Source organism: Atractosteus spatula, chromosome 14 (genome assembly GCF_055471065.1).
Source record: "Atractosteus spatula isolate fAtrSpa1 chromosome 14, fAtrSpa1.hap1, whole genome shotgun sequence".
Lineage (NCBI taxonomy): Eukaryota > Metazoa > Chordata > Actinopteri > Semionotiformes > Lepisosteidae > Atractosteus > Atractosteus spatula.
Window position 1 is genome coordinate 31,756,128 of NC_142719.1, and position 18,560 is coordinate 31,774,687.

An 18,560-nucleotide genomic window follows, 5' to 3' on the forward strand; every position below is an offset into this window, starting at 1 on the left:
AGAGGACACAGCTGGAACTACAGGGAAGAGCTTTTAACACTGAGAACAGGAGGCACGTCTTTACACAAAGGGTGGTGGGTGTGTGGAACAAGCTGCCAAGCCATCTAGTTCAAACCAGGAAACTGGCTTTTTACAACAAACAGCTGGATGAGATGCTCCACCCAGGACAAGAGTCACTTCTTCAAACTAAGGCAGGTGGGAGTGTAGGACGTGCTGTCCAGTCATGGTGTTGAAGGCGTAACTGGATGATCTTCAGATCAATTAACCACTAACAACCAAACAGACTAGATGGGTTGAAGGCCTCCTCTTGCCTGAGACCTTTCTGATCCAACACAAGCAGAGTCTTCCTTTTTAACAAGTGCCAGTTCCTGCCCCCTGGGGGCGCTAGAAAATGACTCTTGTTTTCCTGCGGCTCCGCACCCGTGACCCTTACACCCACTCCTGCTCCGAGTGGAGAACGGGGAGACGGTGCTGAAAGCTCACTGGGAAGTGGTCAACTCTCTTATTAACAGTTGCAGACAAGAGCAATGATTACCCATCAGCCGGCACAGTCTGGAACAAACCTCAGAGACTGCTATCTGGGTCTCTGCACTGCGCTCGGGTTCGAATGGCCTGAGCCTTGATTGTTCTGGTCAGCCCAGCTGTATAAATGTGCACCAGCAGAATGTAACTGGGGATCGAGGGCTTTAACCTGAGATGAACTAAAGCTGTTGTCCTTGAGTTCTGATTAATTTAGGAAAAACAAACAGCACTGGCACTGCAGTGGCACTATATTGACACATCTGTGACACAGCAATGTTGCGTCAGTGACACCACAGTAAACCACCATACTGACACCATACTGACACATCAGAGACACCATACTGACACATCAGTGACACCATAGTGACACCATACTGACACATCAGTGACACCATAGTGACACCATACTGACACAGCAGTGACACAGAGATACAACACTTTCATAGAGAATCATAGCTAAGCCATCTAACTCTCACATTGACTGACTGGCACACTCACCGAATGGCACACTGACACACTGTCTCTCACACTGACCAACTGACACACTGGCACAATGATTCTCACACTAGCACACTGACCGACTGGCACACTGACTCACTCTCACACTAACCGACTGGCATACTGGCACACAGACCACTGACTGCCAAGTTGACTGACTCTCATACTTAGCATACTGGCACAGTAATATGACGTCTGACTCTCACCCTGACTGACTGGCACAATGGCACACTGATGAGCTGCAGTTAAGATAATGAGAACAGCCCCTGACCCCCCAGGCTGGTTGTCAAGAGGAATAATTAGTCTTTGATCGTCTCGCTCGCTTGACATTTAATAAGGAGGAATGGAGCGCTGAAGAACTGGGGCTGAATAACGAGGGGATTATTAACGAGAGCGCCCCGAGGGGGCCTGACGTCAACACCGTGCATCCCTCCTGCCACACGCGCGCACACCCACTCAGGCAACGCACACACTTGCACTCAGACATGGGGCTGGTACATCCCTGAACAAACAGGAGTCCATTAACTTGGGCATCTGTCTGCCCAGGTCTCGCCTCCCTCTCTCTCTTCTCAGCTGCTCTGGGTTTGACCCAGCTAAGGGACCGTGGAGACATATCACTCATCGCATCTTAACAGTCAGATCGCTAATCTCTACTGGCCGTGCACCTCCTGTCAGCAGCTCTGATCGCTCCTGGCACTTTCGAGACGCTCCCTTCAATTAAGTCCGAGTCACCTCCTCCTCCCTCTGTCACTCTCCCTCCCTCTCTCTTTCTGTTTGCGCTCCTCTCTCTCTTCACTCTCCCTCCCGATCCCTGCCTTGCTCTCTCTCAGTCTCCTCTCCAGCTGATCCGGGAGTGGGTCGGACTGTCTCCCGCAGAGAGGAGAGGGACTGGGAGAGGGGCAGGAGACCCTGCGCAGGGCACAAGGGACGTGTGCGTGTGCCAGAGAGAGGGAGATCCAGGGACTGACGGCCAGCCTCTCGCACCCGGGTCCAGCCGCTGACCTGGGGCTCCAGACCCAGCCTGTCCGGAGGGGTGATTACAGACGGGGAGGGGGGCTGCTGGGGGAGACGGCGAGTGCAGCCAAGGAGGCAGAGGGAGACTGAAGAAGACTGAGGAAGGCAGGACACCTGACACCTGGGCCCTTGGGGTGAGTGTGGAGGGCTCTGCCACTGGGGTGAGTGCTCTGTCATTGGGGGGCATGTGCTGGAGTGTGCTGCCACTTGGGTGAGTGCTCTGCCATTGGGGGGCATGCTCTGTCATTGGGGGGAGTGTGCTGCCACTGAGGGGCGTGCTCTGTAATTGGGGGGAGTGTGCTGCCACTGGGGGGAGTGCTCTGCCACTGAGGTGAGTGTGGAGTATGCTGCCATTGGGGGAAGCTCCTCTATTGGTCTGTACTGGACAGCACTGAGATGTACTGGTCTGTACAAGACCATACTCGTCCGTACTGGACAGCACTGAAATATACTGGTCTGTACTGGACAGCACTGAGATGTACTGTTTGTACTGATACAGTATATAGTGATCTGTACTGGACTGCACTGAGATATACTAGTCTGTACTGATATGTACTGGTCTGCACAGGACCATATTGAGATGTGCTATTCAGTACTGATAAGTAATGGTCTGTACTGGTGTCTGGAGTGGTTTGTACTGTTGTGTGTACTGGTCTGCACTGGTGTATGTACTGGTGTCTAATGGTCTGTACTAGTATTGGTGTGTTCTGGTTTGTATTAGTGTGTCATGGTCTGTACAATACCTGGTCTTTACAAGTATGTACTGGTGTGTATTGGTGTGTACTAACAGGCTGATGTATACTGGTTTATACTGGTGTACAATGGTCCTTTACTGGTGTTTTCTAACTGTACTGGTGTGTAATGGTCTGCAATGCTATGTACTGATCTGTACTGGAGTGTACTGGTCTGTACTGGTGTGTAGTGGTCTGCAATGCTATGTACTGATCTGTACTGCTGTGTAGTGATCTGTACTGGTGTGAGCACACCTTGTGCTGTTCCACTGTGTCCTGCACGACACACAACAACATGCCGTCACAACCCCAGGCCAGTCTCACGAGCAAGCCTGCCGCCGGTGCCTGTGTGATTGATTGTGCGCTGTGGAGAGCAGCGGCTCTTTCAGGAGCGCGGCGGGCGGACCGCTGTTCTTCATTAGCGGGACAGTCGGCCAGCGCTCACACGCTGCTCTTACTGCCGGCTGTTTGTTGTTTCTATGTGAACGGCGGGTCTGTCAGCGGGGGGGGGGTTATTACAGCGGAGAGGGTTATGAGACAGTGATGACATCTGGGGCAGCGAGAGAGGGAGGGAGGAGGGACAGGGACAGGTAGAAAGGAACTATATATAGAGCAAGAGACAGACTGACCTCACAGAGCTCCAGCGCTCCATAATTCCGGTTTAACCCTCCAGGACAGGGGAAAGGGGGGAGGGGGATTGTGGGTTGGAGCACTGATGTGTCAGAGAGTGTCCCACACTGAAGAGCACCAGACTGGCTGGAGATACAGGCTGTGAGTGTGAACAGGGGTGTGTCACAGTATCTCACACTGAAGAACTCCAGACTGGCTGGATACAGGCTTCGAGTGTGCGCAGGGGTGTGTCAGAGAGTGTCCCACACTGCAGTGCACCAGACACACACACACACTGGCCCAGTAAGACCACAGAAGCTCAAACCCACTGACACACTCAGACACCAGAGCTGATGGATCTGTGCATGTGTGCACTCACCATGCTGTGTATCGCTTCAGTCTGCAGCTGGGACTGCCGTCTGGCAGCTCTCACAGCTAATGAGTTAACGAGCGCCCCCCTAATCATCTGAACGATTTCCTGTTCATTAACTACCCCTCCTTAATAACAACAATCCATCTCTCTTGAATCCCTCCGTCTGGAGTCAAAGCTGTTGTTGAAATCATCACTGATTTCAGTTAATAAATTACAGCTGAGAACAAATCCAATCAGGGAGTTTTGGAACAGACAGGATGGCGTCTGTAGAGGCTCTCGTCGTCTCATTCATGAAACAGCTGAGCCATGAGCTACTGATACTGGTACCTGTTACAGTTACCTGTGTTACAGCATCCTGACAATTGGCTATTAACAACCAAAGACAACCAAAACCTACGCTGACACATCAACCAGCCTCAGGATAGCACATCTAAAATAAAAGTTACCTTACAACACAAACTGGAATGCAACCCCAAAGAGACCATACACACTAGCCAAGAATCTGACCAGGGTACGAAACAGCAAAGAGAAACAGACCCTGATGAAGTACAGGCTCAGTGACCACAGCCTGGACATAGAAACTGGACACAGACAGACCTGACTGCCCAGAGAGGACAGGCTCGGTGACCACAGCCTGGACAGAGAAACTGGACACAGACAGACCTGACTGTCCAGAGAGGACAGGTTCAGTGACCACAGCCTGGACAGAGAAACTGGACCCAGACAGACCTGACTGTCCAGAGAGGACAGGCTCAGTGACCACAGGCTGGCCATAGAAACTGAACAAAGACAGACCTGACCGTCCAGAGAGGACAGGCTCAGTGACCACAGCCTGGCCATAGAACCTGGACACAGACAGACCTGACTGTCCAGAGAGGACAGGCTCAGTGACCACAGCCTGGCCATAGAAACTGGACACAGACAGACCTGACTGTCCAGAGAGGACAGGCTCAGTGACCACAGGCTGGCCATAGAAACTGGACACAGACATACCTGACTGTCCAGGGAGGACAGGCTCAGTGACCACAGGCTGGCCATAGAAACTGGACACAGACAGACCTGACTGTCCAGAGAGGACAGGCTCAGTGACCACAGCCTGGCCATAGAAACTGGACACAGACAGACCTGACTACACAGAGAAGACAGGCTGTACTCCCACTGCCAGGAGGGCGAAGCAGAGACAGAGATGCACTTTCTGCTGCACTGTGAGAAATACTCTGGGATCAGACAAACATTCTTCCCTAAAATCTAATCCCAGAGTTCCCACACCTGCCAGAATCAGATCCTACTGGGAGAGGAAACTCAACAGAGCAGCTCCCTAGTCTGTGATCTCCTGTCACAGCCTGAGGAGCAGACAGTGAGCCAGTCACACAATGTTTTATATTGTAAATATCTAGTAATGATGTTTTTACATCATGTCGGGTTAATTGTTACTGCTTTGGCAGCACTGTAATTAATCAGTCATGCCAATGGAGCTCTTGAATTACAGTTTAGAGCGACGGAGGAGAGAGAGGAGATGGAGAGAGGGATCGCTGTGACTCTCCAGTGAAGGAGGAGATCGGTCACTGGGCCTATGTAGGCGCCCCGGCTGTGTCTTCTCGCTTTGACACGGGCAACGTGGAGAACGACCAGCCCAAACCTCTGATCTCACAGCCTCCTCGCCCGAGCAGGAGCTCTGACTCATCAGGAACTGATGAAGGAGGCCCTAGAGGGGCTGGATGAATTAACGCCAGCACCGTCCCCCGCCGTCCAGGATCCCGGTGGGACGCTGCTGGAGTGGGCGGTCAGGCGCCTGGGGGGCAGACCCCGAGTCCAGCTGCCACGCAGACTTTAGGGTGCTGCTGGGAGGGCCGGCAGCACCCCACTCCTCTTCCCAATCCGCTTGAGTGATCCGAGGTGTGAATGCGACTTGGCTGACCTCCTGTCTCTCCCACTCCATCTGTTCCAGTTCCAGTTTCCCGTCACAGACCCGGGCGACGTGAGCCCCCCAGCCTCGATTCAACAGTGGGACCCCCTTCCTGCAGCTGCTCACTCAGAATGCGCCCCTCTATCTGCTGAGCCTGAGGCTGTGTCCCCTGTCTGCCCCCCCCTGCTGTCGTCCCGCTGGCCCTCCCACCTGGGTGATGTCACCATGCGCACCCCCCCCACCCTCCCCCATCTCCCCGGGGGGCTGAGCGCTGACAGCTAGTCTGAGGCGCGATGGGGCGGCGAGCAGCCGAGCCCACCCATCCTGTGCCAGTGCTGGGCCTCCCATTGGCACCTGGGAGGGGCTGGAATGCTGGGAGTGAGGTGAAAGGTCAGACAGGCCAGGTGTGTGCAGAGGAGCGGCAGCAGAGCCTCGCGCTGTCTCCACGGCGATGGGGCTCCCTGACGTTCCCGGGGCTGTGCAGCGTGGCCGTGCAGACGTCGCCCGGCCTCCGGGGGCAGCTGCCCACCTCCAAGAGGGCGAGATGCCCCAACACAGGAAGTGCATCCCAGCCAGCCAGTCACAGTGCTCAAAGGAGAAAAGGGGGAGCTACCAGGGCCAGAGAGGGAGGAGTGACCTTGAGTGACTCAGGAAGAGGCACTGATTATGATGTCAAAGGCAGAGGGGTTTCCCGCAATGGTGGGGGCGGGGCTTTGAATGACATCATTGAGCACTCAGACTACATGGAGACGGTGGGAGGAGCCCACAGAAATAGCAATACTCCCGGAGTTTCTCAGCAACCAGAGAGAGGGGCTTCCAGGGAAGTGGGCGTGGCCTCGCGGGAGAAAGGGAGGCGGTGCTCCAGGTATGCCAATGGGAGTGTGGTTGCCCCAGAGACAGTGGGAGGGGTCTGTAGAGATGGCAGTGACGAGGCTGTAGATAAAGTGGGTGTGGCCGATTCCAGCAAAGAGAACCAGACGGGGAAGCTGAGAACAGGGTGCAATAAAAGTGGACATCACAGCGTCACAGTCTCGAGGAGCAAAGAGCCAGAGCTCCCCAAGAAAGAACCCTCCACTCACCCTGCAGACTGCCCCCTCAGACGCCCCCCCGCTGTACCCCCCCGCTGCTGCGCACAGTGTGGCAGGCGAAAGTCTGTGGCTCCCCCCTGCCTGGCCACACACTGCCGAAGGAGGCGTGGCAGGGGGAATCAGAGTGCCCCTTCAGCCCCTACATGCAACGCAGACTGTCCCCCTAAAGACACCCCCTCCAGGGAATCGGGGACCTCCCCCCAAACACATCCTGTCCCCCCACCGCCAGCCCCCCATCCCCTACACTCCGGCTCCAGCCACAGGATCCACAGTGCCAAAGGTTCCCAGGGCGACCCACTCCGAGCCAGCTCTGCTCCCCCAAAGCCCACAAGCACAGGGTCCCCAGCCCCAGATGCCCACCCTACCCACGCTGGGCCTCCCCAGCCCCCCTCGCCTCTGCGGAACGGGGCCCCTGCGGGCCTGTCGGGGCGCCTGCTGCGAGTGGAGGAGAGCCTGCTGTCCAACCAGGAGAAGATCAGAGTGCTGCTCAACGTCATCCAGGACCTGGAGAGGAGCAAGGCCCTGAGCGAGGGGTGAGTGAGAGTGAGTGTGAGAGTGAGAGTGTGACTCTGAGTGAGAGTTAGTAAGAGTGAGAGTGAGAGTGTGAGAGTGTGAATCTGAGTGAGAGTTAGTGAGAGTGAGAGTGTGAGTGAGTGTGACTCTGAGTGAGAGTTAGTAAGAGTGAGAGTGTGAGTGTGAGAGTGTGACTCTGAGTGAGAGTTAGTAAGAGTGAGAGTGTGAGTGTGAGAGTGTGACTCTGAGTGAGAGTGAGAGAGTTAGTGAGAGTGTGAGTGAGTGTGACTCTGAGTGAGAGTTAGTGAGTGTGAGTGTGAGAGTGTGACTGAGTGAGAGTTAGTGAGAGTGAGTGTGAGAGTGAGTGTGACTCTGAGTGAGAGTGAGAGTGAGTGTGAGTGAGTGTGACTCTGAGTGAGAGTTAGTGAGAGTGAGTGTGAGTGAGTGTGACTCTGAGTGAGTGTGAGTGTGAGTGAGAGTGAGTGTGTAACTCTGAGTGACAGTGAGTGTGCCCTTTCAGCTCCCTGCCTCCCTCTCCCAGTCTCTTAGTTCAGACCACTAATCCTCCTTCCCTCTCATTCACTGCTCTGACAGGTGGAACTAATCTCCCGACAGATTACAATATCGGAAGTGTAATTAATGTTTTCATTTCAATTTGTGCTGATCTATGTGTGACTGAGAGTGTGCCCTCTGTCTGTTCGTCTTATTGTCAACCTGTGTGTGTGGGCGTGTGTGTTTGTGTCAATGAGTGTGTAGTTTAAATTTAGCTTTTTTTTTCCAGACGCTGTTCATACCGGACTGGCCAGGATCTCAATAACTGCCCCACCTGCCAGAAAACAGCCTGTATCATTTACAGGTGAGACTGATGCTCTGGCTCATCGACAGACTGAAAACACTGACTGATGCACTGAGAGACTGAGTCATTTACAGACACACTCAGTGACTGACCGGAGCCCTGAGTGACTGACCGACACACTGGGTGACGGAGCGACGCACTGAGTGACTGAGCGACACACTGAGTGACGGAGCGACGCACCCGTGACTGACCAACATACCAAGTGACTGAGTCACTCCTGGACACACTCAGTGACTGACCGACACACTGAGCGACTTAGCGATGCACTGAGTGACTGAGCGACACACTGAGTGACGGAGCGACGCACTGAGTGACTGACCGACACACTGGGCGACGGAGCGACGCACCGGTGACTGACCAACATACCAAGTGACTGAGTCACTCCTGGACACACTCAGTGACTGACCGACACACTGAGTGACTGAGCGACGCACTGAGCGACTGAGCGACGCACCGGTGACTGACCAGCGTGCTACACTGTATCTACACTGGAGGAGCGGGGCTCGAGGGCTCAGGACTGTTTTCTGGTTGATCTGCTGTGGGGATGCTTGCTCTGCCTCTCCTGTCTCGGCCCGGCTGGTTTCAGACCGAGCAGTAGCAGAGCGCGGCTCATGAGTATGTAGACTCATCCCCGACACTCGGGACCCCCTCGGACCACTGTACCTAGACCCCCCGGGCCCTGTCAGAGTGAGGTGGGACAGGGCTGCAGCACAGAGAGAGGAGGAGTGTGAACAGAGCCTCCAGAGCCTCCTGCTGTCTGTCCTCCCCCACACAGATCACAGCAGCACAGCTTAGGACCTGCTGGACAGCTGTTTGTGTCTCTCTCTGTCTCTCCTCTCCATCTGTCCCTTTCTGTCCCCCCTCTCTCTCTGTCCCTTCCTGTCTCTCTGTCCTTTCCTGTCCCTCTCTGCCCCTTCCTTTACCCCCTCTCTCTCCCTTTTTGTCCTCTGTCCCCCCTCCCTCTGTCCCTTTCTCTTTTCTCGGATTAAAATTCAATGAGCTTTACTGGCGTGTTTGATGAATTAGTGTTGCCAAAGCAGGAACAATTAACATGACATTTTCAGTAAAAACATTATTGGCCATCTCTCCCTGCCCTGTGATCCCCTCTCTCTCCCTGCCCTCCTTGTCTCTCTCCCTCCCTCCTTTCTCTCTCTGTGGTTGTCCTGCCTGTCTTTTCTCATTTTCTCGTCCTGCTTCACGTAAATGTGATCACCCAGCATGCTCTCATCCAGCATGACTTACACACACAGAATCAGACAAAGTTATTATTTCCTGACTCTGGAGATTAAGAGGATTAAAGTGGCGTTTGAGATTCCACACAGGTTACAGAAGCTGCTCAGCTATTATGGCAGTGAAAGAGACAGCTCATTTTGGGGACGTCGGGTCTGTAGGTGGACTGCAGCCGCAGAGCAGCACAGCCTGACAGCAGGGTACACCGCTACTGCTACAGTCATAACAGCCTCTAACGCCCTGAATCCAAACCAGGACACTTTCACTTTCAAATTATTTTTAGCATCAGGAATTTGAGTTTGATGTTGACTGCCTGGGGATGTTTTCACTTGTCAATTTGAATTAATCTGCGTGAAGGAGATTCTCTGTGAATCAGCCTGCATCTGAGAGGAATAGAGGCAGGGGGCACAGCGTGAGGGACTCACACCTGGACCGAGTGTCCTGCTGTCTGAGACAGAGACACGGGGGACATAGCGTGAGGGACTCACACCTGGACCGAGTGTCCCGCTGTCTGAGACAGAGAGACAGGGGGCACAGCGTGTGGGACTCACACCTGGACCGAGTGTCCCGCTGTCTGAGACACAGAGACAGGGGGCACAGCGTAATGGACTCACACCTGGACTGAGTGTCCCACTTTCTGAGACAGAGACACGGGGGACATAGCGTGAGGGACTCACACCTGGACCGAGTGTCCCGCTGTCTGAGACACAGAGACAGGGGGCACAGCATGTGGGACTCACACCTGGACCGAGTGTCCCACTGTCTGAGACACAGAGACAGGGGGCACAGCGTGAGGGACTCACACCTGGACCGAGCGTCCCGCTGTCTGAGACAGAGAGACAGGGGACAGGATTCAGTCAGTCAGCTCACAGACAACCCAGTGACTGATCACAGCCTGTCTTCTACAGTATGTTATTTAGTAACAAGCATGGAAATACAGTCTTTAATTAACATTCTCTATGATCTATAGAAATTTCATTTCCTAATCTGTGCCATGGTGAAATATCCCAAAAAAAGGGATTTCTGAGGCTTTTGTGCCTTTCCCAAGCTATCCCTGTTTTCCCTGAGAGTCCCTGTCTTTTCTGTGCTATTCCTGTCTACCCTGTGCTATCTCTGTTTTCCCTGTGCTATCCCTGTTTTCCCTGTGAGTCCTTTCTTCCCTGTGCTATCCCTGTCTTCCCTGTGCTACTCCTGTCTTCCCTGTGCTATCCCTGTCTTCCCTGCTAGTCCCTGTCTTCCCTGTGCTATCCCTTTCTTCCCTGTGCTATCCCTGTCTTCCCTGCTAGTCCCTGTCTTCCCTGTGCTATCCCTGTTTTCCCTGTGCTATCCCTGTCTTCGCCGTGCTATCCCTGTCTTCCCTGCTAGTCCCTGTTTTCCCTGTGCTATCCATCTTCCCTGTGCGATCCCTGTCTTCCCTGTGCTATCCCTGTCTTCCCTGTGCGATCCCTGTCTTCCCTGTGCACTCCCTGTCTTCCCTGTGCTATCCCTGTTTTCCATGTGCTATCCCTGTCTTCCCTGCTAGTCCCTGTTTTCCCTGTGCTATCCATCTTCCCTGTGCGATCCCTGTCTTCCCTGTGAGATCCCTGTCTTCCCTGTGCGATCCCTGTCTTCCCTGTGCTATCCCTGTCTTCCCTGCAGACTCACCAAGCTGCTCCTCCCTCTTCCCTGCAGCGTGGAGCACGACTTCCGGCAGCAGGAGGGCCGCTTTCAGGGGTTCCTGCAGTGTCTGCAGGGGGAGGCCGGGAGCACCCCGAAACCTGCTCCCCCCCCCTCGCCGCCGCCCCCCCGCACGGCCAAGAGCAAGGCCTGGAGACTGAGCAGGAAGTGCTTCTGGTGGCTGTAGGCTGTAGCACACCCGCCAGCGGGGGGACGACCAGCAGACCCCCACAGAACCCCACCCAGCCCGAGTCCTGGAGGGGGGAACAGAGGACAACCGCCCCTGCTCCCGCCTGCCCGGCGGGTCAGATTGATTAGGGGGAGACAGTACAGGAGACCACAGCCGGGGTCTCTCTTAAAGCTCTGCAACAGGGACGGGAGCACAGCGCCACCTGCTGGCCGGCTGGGTGCAGCACAACTCTGCGCCCCCTTTTCAATCCGGGTCCAGAACAGGATCGCTGACTGCCGGCATTTTCAGCCCTCCACTGACCCTCTTGTGCTGAACACCAGTGAGAACGCACCAAGACAATCTCCTGTGCATGAGAACTTCCTTCAGCGCTCCCCGGATGGCGCAATCTCGACCAAGCACAGGGACGGACTGCCAGGCCTGGCTACAGTACTCTACAGCTTTGGAGTGCAGGAGTGCAGTTTAATTACAGGGACAGCGAAAACGGGTCCATCAGAACACCGGCACAACGGAGACTCTTCGGAAAACTACTCTTGATCTGGCGTACAGGACACAGTGACCAGACATTACAGGGGACAGGACACAGTAACTGCGGCTCCACAGGGAACAGGACACAGTGATCACACCCCACAGCACACAGAACACGACAGGGCCCCACAGGACACAGTGACAATCCAGTGATCAGACACAGCCAGGGCAGAAAGTCCAAACGTCCTCACAATGTCTTTAGGATGAGTAACGGCTCCTGTACTGGCTGACTTTTCTACGTACCTGTAACAGGTCAGTGTATTTTTATAGCCAATTTCATTGCGTGATTCTCTTTGTACCTAGGATCGTCTTTTGCAGCTGTTTGTAACTGAAGCAACGCGTCCAATTAAAGTGTGTATTTTAAAGTAGATTTGTGTGCAGCAGTTTCGTTCACTGTGTCCGAGACCTGCCAAGAAAGCCAGACTGTGTCAGGGGAGAGGAGAAGGGAGCTGAGTGATCTATAGAGAGACTAACTGTCTCCCATCCTCTCTGTGTCTGTGTGTGTCTGTGTGTCCCAGTCCTGCAGTGTGCAGGATGTGTGTGTCTGTGTGTCCCAGTCCTGCAGTGTGCAGGATGTGTGTGTCTGTGTGTCCCAGTCCTGCAGTGTGCAGGATGTGTGTGTCTGTGTGTTCCGGTATTGCAGGATGTGTGTGTCTGTGTGTCCCGGTCCTGCAGTGTGCAGGATGTGTGTGTCTGTGTGTTCCAGTATTGCAGGGTGTGTGTGTCTGTGTGTCCCAGTCCTGCTGTGTGCAGGATGTGTGTGTCTGTGTGTTCCAGTATTGCAGGATGTGTGTGTCTGTGTGTCCCGGTCCTGCAGTGTGCAGGATGTGTGTGTCTGTGTGTTCCAGTATTGCAGGGTGTTTGTGTCTGTGTGTCCCGGTCTTGCAGTGTGCAGGATGTGTGTGTCTGTGTGTTCCAGTATTGCAGGGTGTGTGTGTCTGTGTGTTCCAGTATTGCAGGGTGTGTGTGTCTGTGTGTTCCAGTCCTGCAGTGTGCAGGATGTGTGTGTCTGTGTGTTCCAGTATTGCAGGATGTGTGTGTCTGTGTGTCCCAGTCCTGCAGTGTGCAGGATGTGTGTGTCTGTGTGTCCCAGCCCTGCAGTGTGCAGGATGTGTGTGTCTGTGTGTCCCAGCCCTGCAGTGTGCAGGATGTGTGTGTCTGTTTATCCCAGTCCTGCAGTGTGCAGGATGTGTGTGTCTGTGTGTCCCAGCCCTGCAGTTTGCAGGATGTGTGTGTCTGTGTCCCAGCCCTGCAGTGTGCAGGATGTGTGTGTCTGTGTCCCAGCCCTGCAGTGTGCAGGATGTGTGTGTCTGTGTGTCCCAGCCTTGCAGTGTGCAGGATGTGTGTGTCTGTGTGTCCCAGTCCTGCAGTGTGCAGGATGTGTGTGTCTGTGTGTTCTAGTATTGCAGGATGTGTGTGTCTGTGTGTCCCAGTCCTGCAGTGTGCAGGATGTGTGTGTCTGTGTGTTCTAGTATTGCAGGATGTGTGTGTCTGTGTCCCAGCCCTGCTGGGTGAAACTGACCCTGAAGCTGATTGCTGCAGCCTTTCATCACTATGACAAGATCTGAGCCTCTGGCCTCAGCACCGCAGGAAGAACGGCTTCTCCATTCTGCTAGACGAAAGCACGTTAAGCAAATCTCCTGAACACAACAGAGCTGTGAAGCTCCCCTCCCCCTGCCCCTGGCCAGAGTCACTCTCTTGGTGATAAACTGCTCAATTACATGCGCCTCTCTGTCTCCCGTAACCACTGGGAAGACAGCCCTGTTTCTGAGCGCCCCTTCACTACAGCTCTGCAGGGCATCCCAGACCTGAGCACAGCTGGCTTGACCTGAACACCACCGGTTTGACCTCAGCTCTGCAGGATAGCCCAGACCTGAACACTGCTGGTTTGACCCTGAGCTCTGTGGGACAGCCCAGACCTGAACACTGACGATTTGACCCTGAGATCTGCGGGACAGCCCAGACCTGAACACTGCCAGTGTTAAATGAGAAATGGCACACAGTCCATGTCATATCAGCTCTGCACCTCTGTTGTGGGGAGGTGGGATCATGCTGGCACTGGTACCCTGAAACTGAGGATTGGAGCCTTTTGCAGTAGTGAAGAGCCTCACTCCTGGAAAAGGCTCAAGAATCTCCCCTATGTGTCTCTAACACAGCAGATTCACCAGACCCTACAGGAGGGGCTGGTCAGTCTCTGTGGGCCCATGTGGGTGTGTCCTAGACTGAGGAGAGTGCACGTTGCCATAGCAGCGGCAGGACTGGGCGGCGGCAGGGGTGGGGACTCACGATGAGGGCGTGTTCCCGGCCCAGGGTGATGACTTTGCGGTTGACGATGCGCAGGAGCTGCAGCACAATCTCCTGGATATGATGGAAGGTCTGGCCCTGCAAAGACAAACAGGGCAAACATCAGCAACACTGAGCCACCATAACACAGTCAGGGAGACAGAGAGAGACAGGGTGAGAGAGGGAGACAGTGTGATGGGGAGAGAGAGACAGTGTGACGAGGAGAGAGAGAGACAGGGTGAGAGAGGAAAAGAGAGAGAGACAGACAGGGTGAGAGAGGGGAGAGACAGACAGGGTGAGAGAGGAAAAGAGAGAGAGACAGACAGTGTGAGAGAGGGAGACAGCGTGATGGGGAGAGAGACAGAGACAGTGTGACAAGGAGAGAGACAGACAGGGTGAGAGAGGGGAGAGAGAGACGGGGTGAGAGAGGGGGGGAGAGACAGAGACAGTGTGATGGGGAGATACTTGATTTCCCTATTTTACGGCAGGGGCACAGTGTTAGCCCTGGAGCACCACAGTGAACACATTTCGGGGTGTCTCACCGCCTGCTCTGTGCTCAGGACCTCCAGGATGTTGTTCAGAAGCTCCACGCAGTTGCGTCCGTCCTCCAGGCCCCGCGCTCCATCATGGGAGCTGTCATCCTGACGAGACAGCAGGACGGACAGCTCCCGCAGCATCATGGGTAAGAGGATGTCACGGCACTCTGCACAGAGACACACCCCCAGTGAAGACAGACACAGGGCAGATACATCCCCCCCAGTGAAGACAGACACAGGGCAGATACACACACCTCCCCAGTGAAGACAAACACAGGGCAGATACACATAACCCCCAATGAACACAGACACAGAGCTGAAACACCCCCCCCCCCCAGTGAAGACAGACACAGGGCAGATACATCCCCCCCAGTGAAGACAGACATAGGGCAGATACACACACCCTCTTCACTGCCTCCCTCTGTCTCTCAGTTCTGATCGCCCTCTCTCTCTGCCTCCCTCTCTCCCTCTCAGCTCTGATCGCCCTCTCTCTCTGCCTCCCCCTCTCCCCCCTGTGACAGTGGTGACCCAGGCCTGCTGAGGCTGTGCTTTGCCAGTTAATCCCTCAGCGACGCAGCGCTGACACACTCCACTGTCCCCCCCACCTTCCCGGATTATTCCTCCCACACTCTGCCTGTGATCGCTGCGCCCCAGTGCAGCTTGTTCCCGATCTTCACCAGTGCCCCCCCCCACCGCGTGACCTTTCCACGTTCCGGCCTGCTGCCCTGCTCTGCCCCCGCTGTGACCCCGGGCGCCCTGCCTCCCTCTCTGAGCTCCCGCTCCTCGGAAAGGTCACAGTGCCGGAGAGAGGGGCCCTGGCGCGTGATTGTCTGGACTCGGATCTGTACACAAGTCTGGGGCATCTGAACTGTGCCTAATAAGGAATTAAAGCCCACATAGCCATGAGCCAGGACAACATGACAGCAGTCTCCCACTTCCACCCCCATGTCTGTGCATCTGCGTCTGGCCCTGCATGCTGCACGAGACTTTCAGTATAACATTGACATCAGCAGTAAGGTTTCTCCTCTATTCCTGAGGCTGGGATGTGGGAGGGACAGGGCTGGAGGATGGGAGGCGGGGTGAGGGGCAGGGCTGGAGGTTGGGGGTGGGGTGAGGGGCAGGGCTGGAGGATAGGAGGCGGTGAGGGACAGGGCTGGAGGATAGGAGGCAGGGAGGGGCAGGGCTGGAGGTTGGGGGTGGGGTGAGGGGCAGGACTGGAGGGTGGGGGTGGGGTGAGGGGCAGGACTGGAGGTTGGGAGGCGAGGTGAGGGGCAGGACTGGAGGTTGGGGGGCGGGGTGAGGGGCAGGACTGGAGGTTGGGGGTGGGGTGAGGGGCAGGATTGGAGGTAGGGAGGCGAGGTGAGGGGCAGGACTGGAGGTTGGGGGGCGGGGTGAGGGGCAGGACTGGAGGTTGGGGGGTGGGGTGAGGGGCAGGACTGGAGGTTGGGGGTGGGGTGAGGGGCAGGACTGGAGGTTGGGGGTGGGGTGAGAGGCAGGACTGGAGGTTGGGGGGCGGGGTGAGGGGCAGGACTGGAGGATGGGAGGTGGGGTGAGGGGCAGGACTGGAGGTTGGGGGTGGGGTGAGGGGCAGGACTGGAGGTTGGGAGGTGGTGAGGGGCAGGACTGGAGGTTGGGGGTGGGGTGAGAGGCAGGACTGGAGGATGGGAGGTGGTGAGGGGCAGGGCTGGAGGATGGGAGGTGGTGAGGGACAGGGCTGGAGGGTGGGGGTGGGGTGAGGGGCAGAGCTGGAGGTTGGGGGTGGGGTGAGAGGCAGGACTGGAGGATGGGAGGTGGTGAGGGGCAGGGCTGGAGGATGGGAGGTGGTGAGGGACAGGGCTGGAGGGTGGGGGTGGGGTGAGGGGCAGAGCTGGAGGTTGGGGGGCGGGGTGAGGGGCAGGACTGGAGGATGGGAGGTGGTGAGGGACAGGGCTGGAGGGTGGGAGGTGGTGAGGGACAGGGCTGGAGGGTGGGGGTGGGGTGAGGGGCAGGGCTGGAGGTAGGGAGGCGAGGTGAGGGGCAGGACTGGAGGTTGGGGGGCGGGGTGAGGGGCAGGGCTGGAGGAGGGGTAGTTGAGAGGAGGGAGGGCAACGTACTCAGGCCCCTGGAACAGAGCTGCTCCTTGGCAGTCGAGTGGGCACTCAGACCCCTGAACGCCAGCTTGACTCAGAGCCAGGAAAATTCGTTCTAGCTTCTTGCACTGTCAGAACCGATTAGGACGACTGACACCGCGAGTCCGATTGCACATCCACGGTCTGACAGGCTCAGCGCTCAGAACGTTTTCTGCTCCAAGATGAGACGCCAGCAGTGTCAGGGCTTCTGGGAGAAGAGCCACAGATACAGACTGTCCCTCACCTTCCTCAGCAGACCATCCTTTTAATCTGGATCAGGGTTCGAATGGAGACAGGGCCAGAGACAGTACAGAGGGAGCTGTGTAGGACTCAGGGTTCGAATGGAGACAGGGCCAGAGAGACAGTACAGAGGGAGGTGTGTAGGACTCAGGGTTCGAATGGAGACAGGGCCAGAGAGACAGTACCGAGGGAGGTGTGTAGGACTCAGGGTTCGAATGGAGACAGGGCCAGAGAGACAGTACAGAGGGAGCTGTGTAGGACTCAGGGTTCGAATGGAGACAGGGCCAGAGAGACAGTGTAGGACTCAGGGTTCGAATGGAGACAGGGCCAGAGAGACAGTACCGAGGGAGGTGTGTAGGACTCAGGGTTCGAATGGAGACAGGGCCAGAGAGACAGTACAGAGGGAGCTGTGTAGGACTCAGGGTTCGAATGGAGACAGGGCCAGAGAGACAGTACAGAGGGAGGTGTGTAGGACTCAGGGTTCGAATGGAGACAGGGCCAGAGAGACAGTACTGAGGGAGCTGTGTAGGACTCAGGGTTCGAATGGAGACAGGGCCAGAGAGACAGTACAGAGGGAGGTGTGTAGGACTCAGGGTTCGAATGGAGACAGGGCCAGAGAGACAGTACAGAGGGAGGTGTGTAGGACTCAGGGTTCGAATGGAGACAGGGCCAGAGACAGTACAGAGGGAGGTGTGTAGGACTCAGGGTTCGAATGGAGACAGGGCCAGAGAGACAGTACCGAGGGAGGTGTGTAGGACTCAGGGTTCGAATGGAGACAGGGCCAGAGACAGTACAGAGGGAGGTGTGTAGGACTCAGGGTTCGAATGGAGACAGGGCCAGAGAGACAGTACAGAGGGAGGTGTGTAGGACTCAGGGTTTGACTGCCCTGCTCAGAGCCTCACCTTGTTTCTTAAAGAGCCGACTGCCCACGATCTCAGTCATGGACTGAACCTTCTGTCTCTGCAGCTTGTCGGGGGGGATGCAGGTGTAGAACTCGAACAGCAGCTGGCTGGGGGCAGGGAGAGGAGGGGGTCAGGGCTGTCATCACAGGTTTGTGTGTGTGTGTGATGGCATGTGCCGAGCTCACTTGTTGTAGTTGGCCTGAAAGGAAGCTTGTGACACGAACTGCTCTGACACAAAGAGGAAGAGAGAGACACAGCGTGACAGGAGCAGATCTCTCCCTCTCCATCCTCTCTCATCTCTCCCCCTCTATCTGTCTCTCTGCTTCTCCCTGCTGGATGTGGGAGAGCAGCTGGGCCTGCCTGTGTCCAGTTTCTATAACCAGGCTGTGGTCACTGAGCCTGTCCTCTCTGGACAGTCAGGTCTGTCTGTGTCCAGTTTCTATAACCAGGCTGTGGTCACTGAGCCTGTCATCTCCGGACAGTCAGGTATGTCTGTGTCCAGTTTCTATGGCCAGGCTGTGGTCACTGAGCCTGTCCTCTCTGGACAGTCAGGTCTGTCTGTGTTCAGTTTCTATGGCCAGGCTGTGGTCACTGAGCCTGTCCTCTCTGGACAGTCAGGTCTGTCTGTGTTCAGTTTCTATGGCCAGGCTGTGGTCACTGAGCCTGTCCTCTCCGGACAGTCAGGTCTGTCTGTGTCCAGTTTCTATGGCCAGGCTGTGGTCACTGAGCCTGTCCTCTCTGGACAGTCAGGTCTGTCTGTGTCCAGTTTCTATGGCCAGG

The 18,560-nt window shown here is 55.8% G+C and overlaps 2 protein-coding genes across 2 annotated transcripts in view; one reads left to right on the forward strand and one right to left on the reverse strand.

Annotated features, from left to right (window-relative positions):
* dock2 (dedicator of cytokinesis 2) overlaps positions 1-18,560 on the reverse strand; it is a 68,947-nt gene that overhangs the window by 23,072 nt on the left and 27,315 nt on the right. Inside the window, exons 24-26 of the mRNA XM_088932534.1 lie at positions 17,781-17,887; positions 14,537-14,697; positions 13,998-14,093 (exon numbers count right to left, since the gene is read on the reverse strand). Coding sequence (XP_088788660.1) covers positions 13,998-14,093; positions 14,537-14,697; positions 17,781-17,887 — 364 coding nt within the window. The remainder of the gene's footprint in view (positions 1-13,997; positions 14,094-14,536; positions 14,698-17,780; positions 17,888-18,560) is intronic.
* LOC148821107 (uncharacterized) lies at positions 5,947-11,183 on the forward strand. Its single transcript, XM_088932332.1, has 4 exons — positions 5,947-6,661; positions 6,719-7,274; positions 8,036-8,110; positions 11,012-11,183. Exons 1-4 carry the CDS (start codon positions 5,947-5,949, stop codon positions 11,181-11,183), a joined length of 1,518 nt encoding a protein of 505 aa, XP_088788458.1.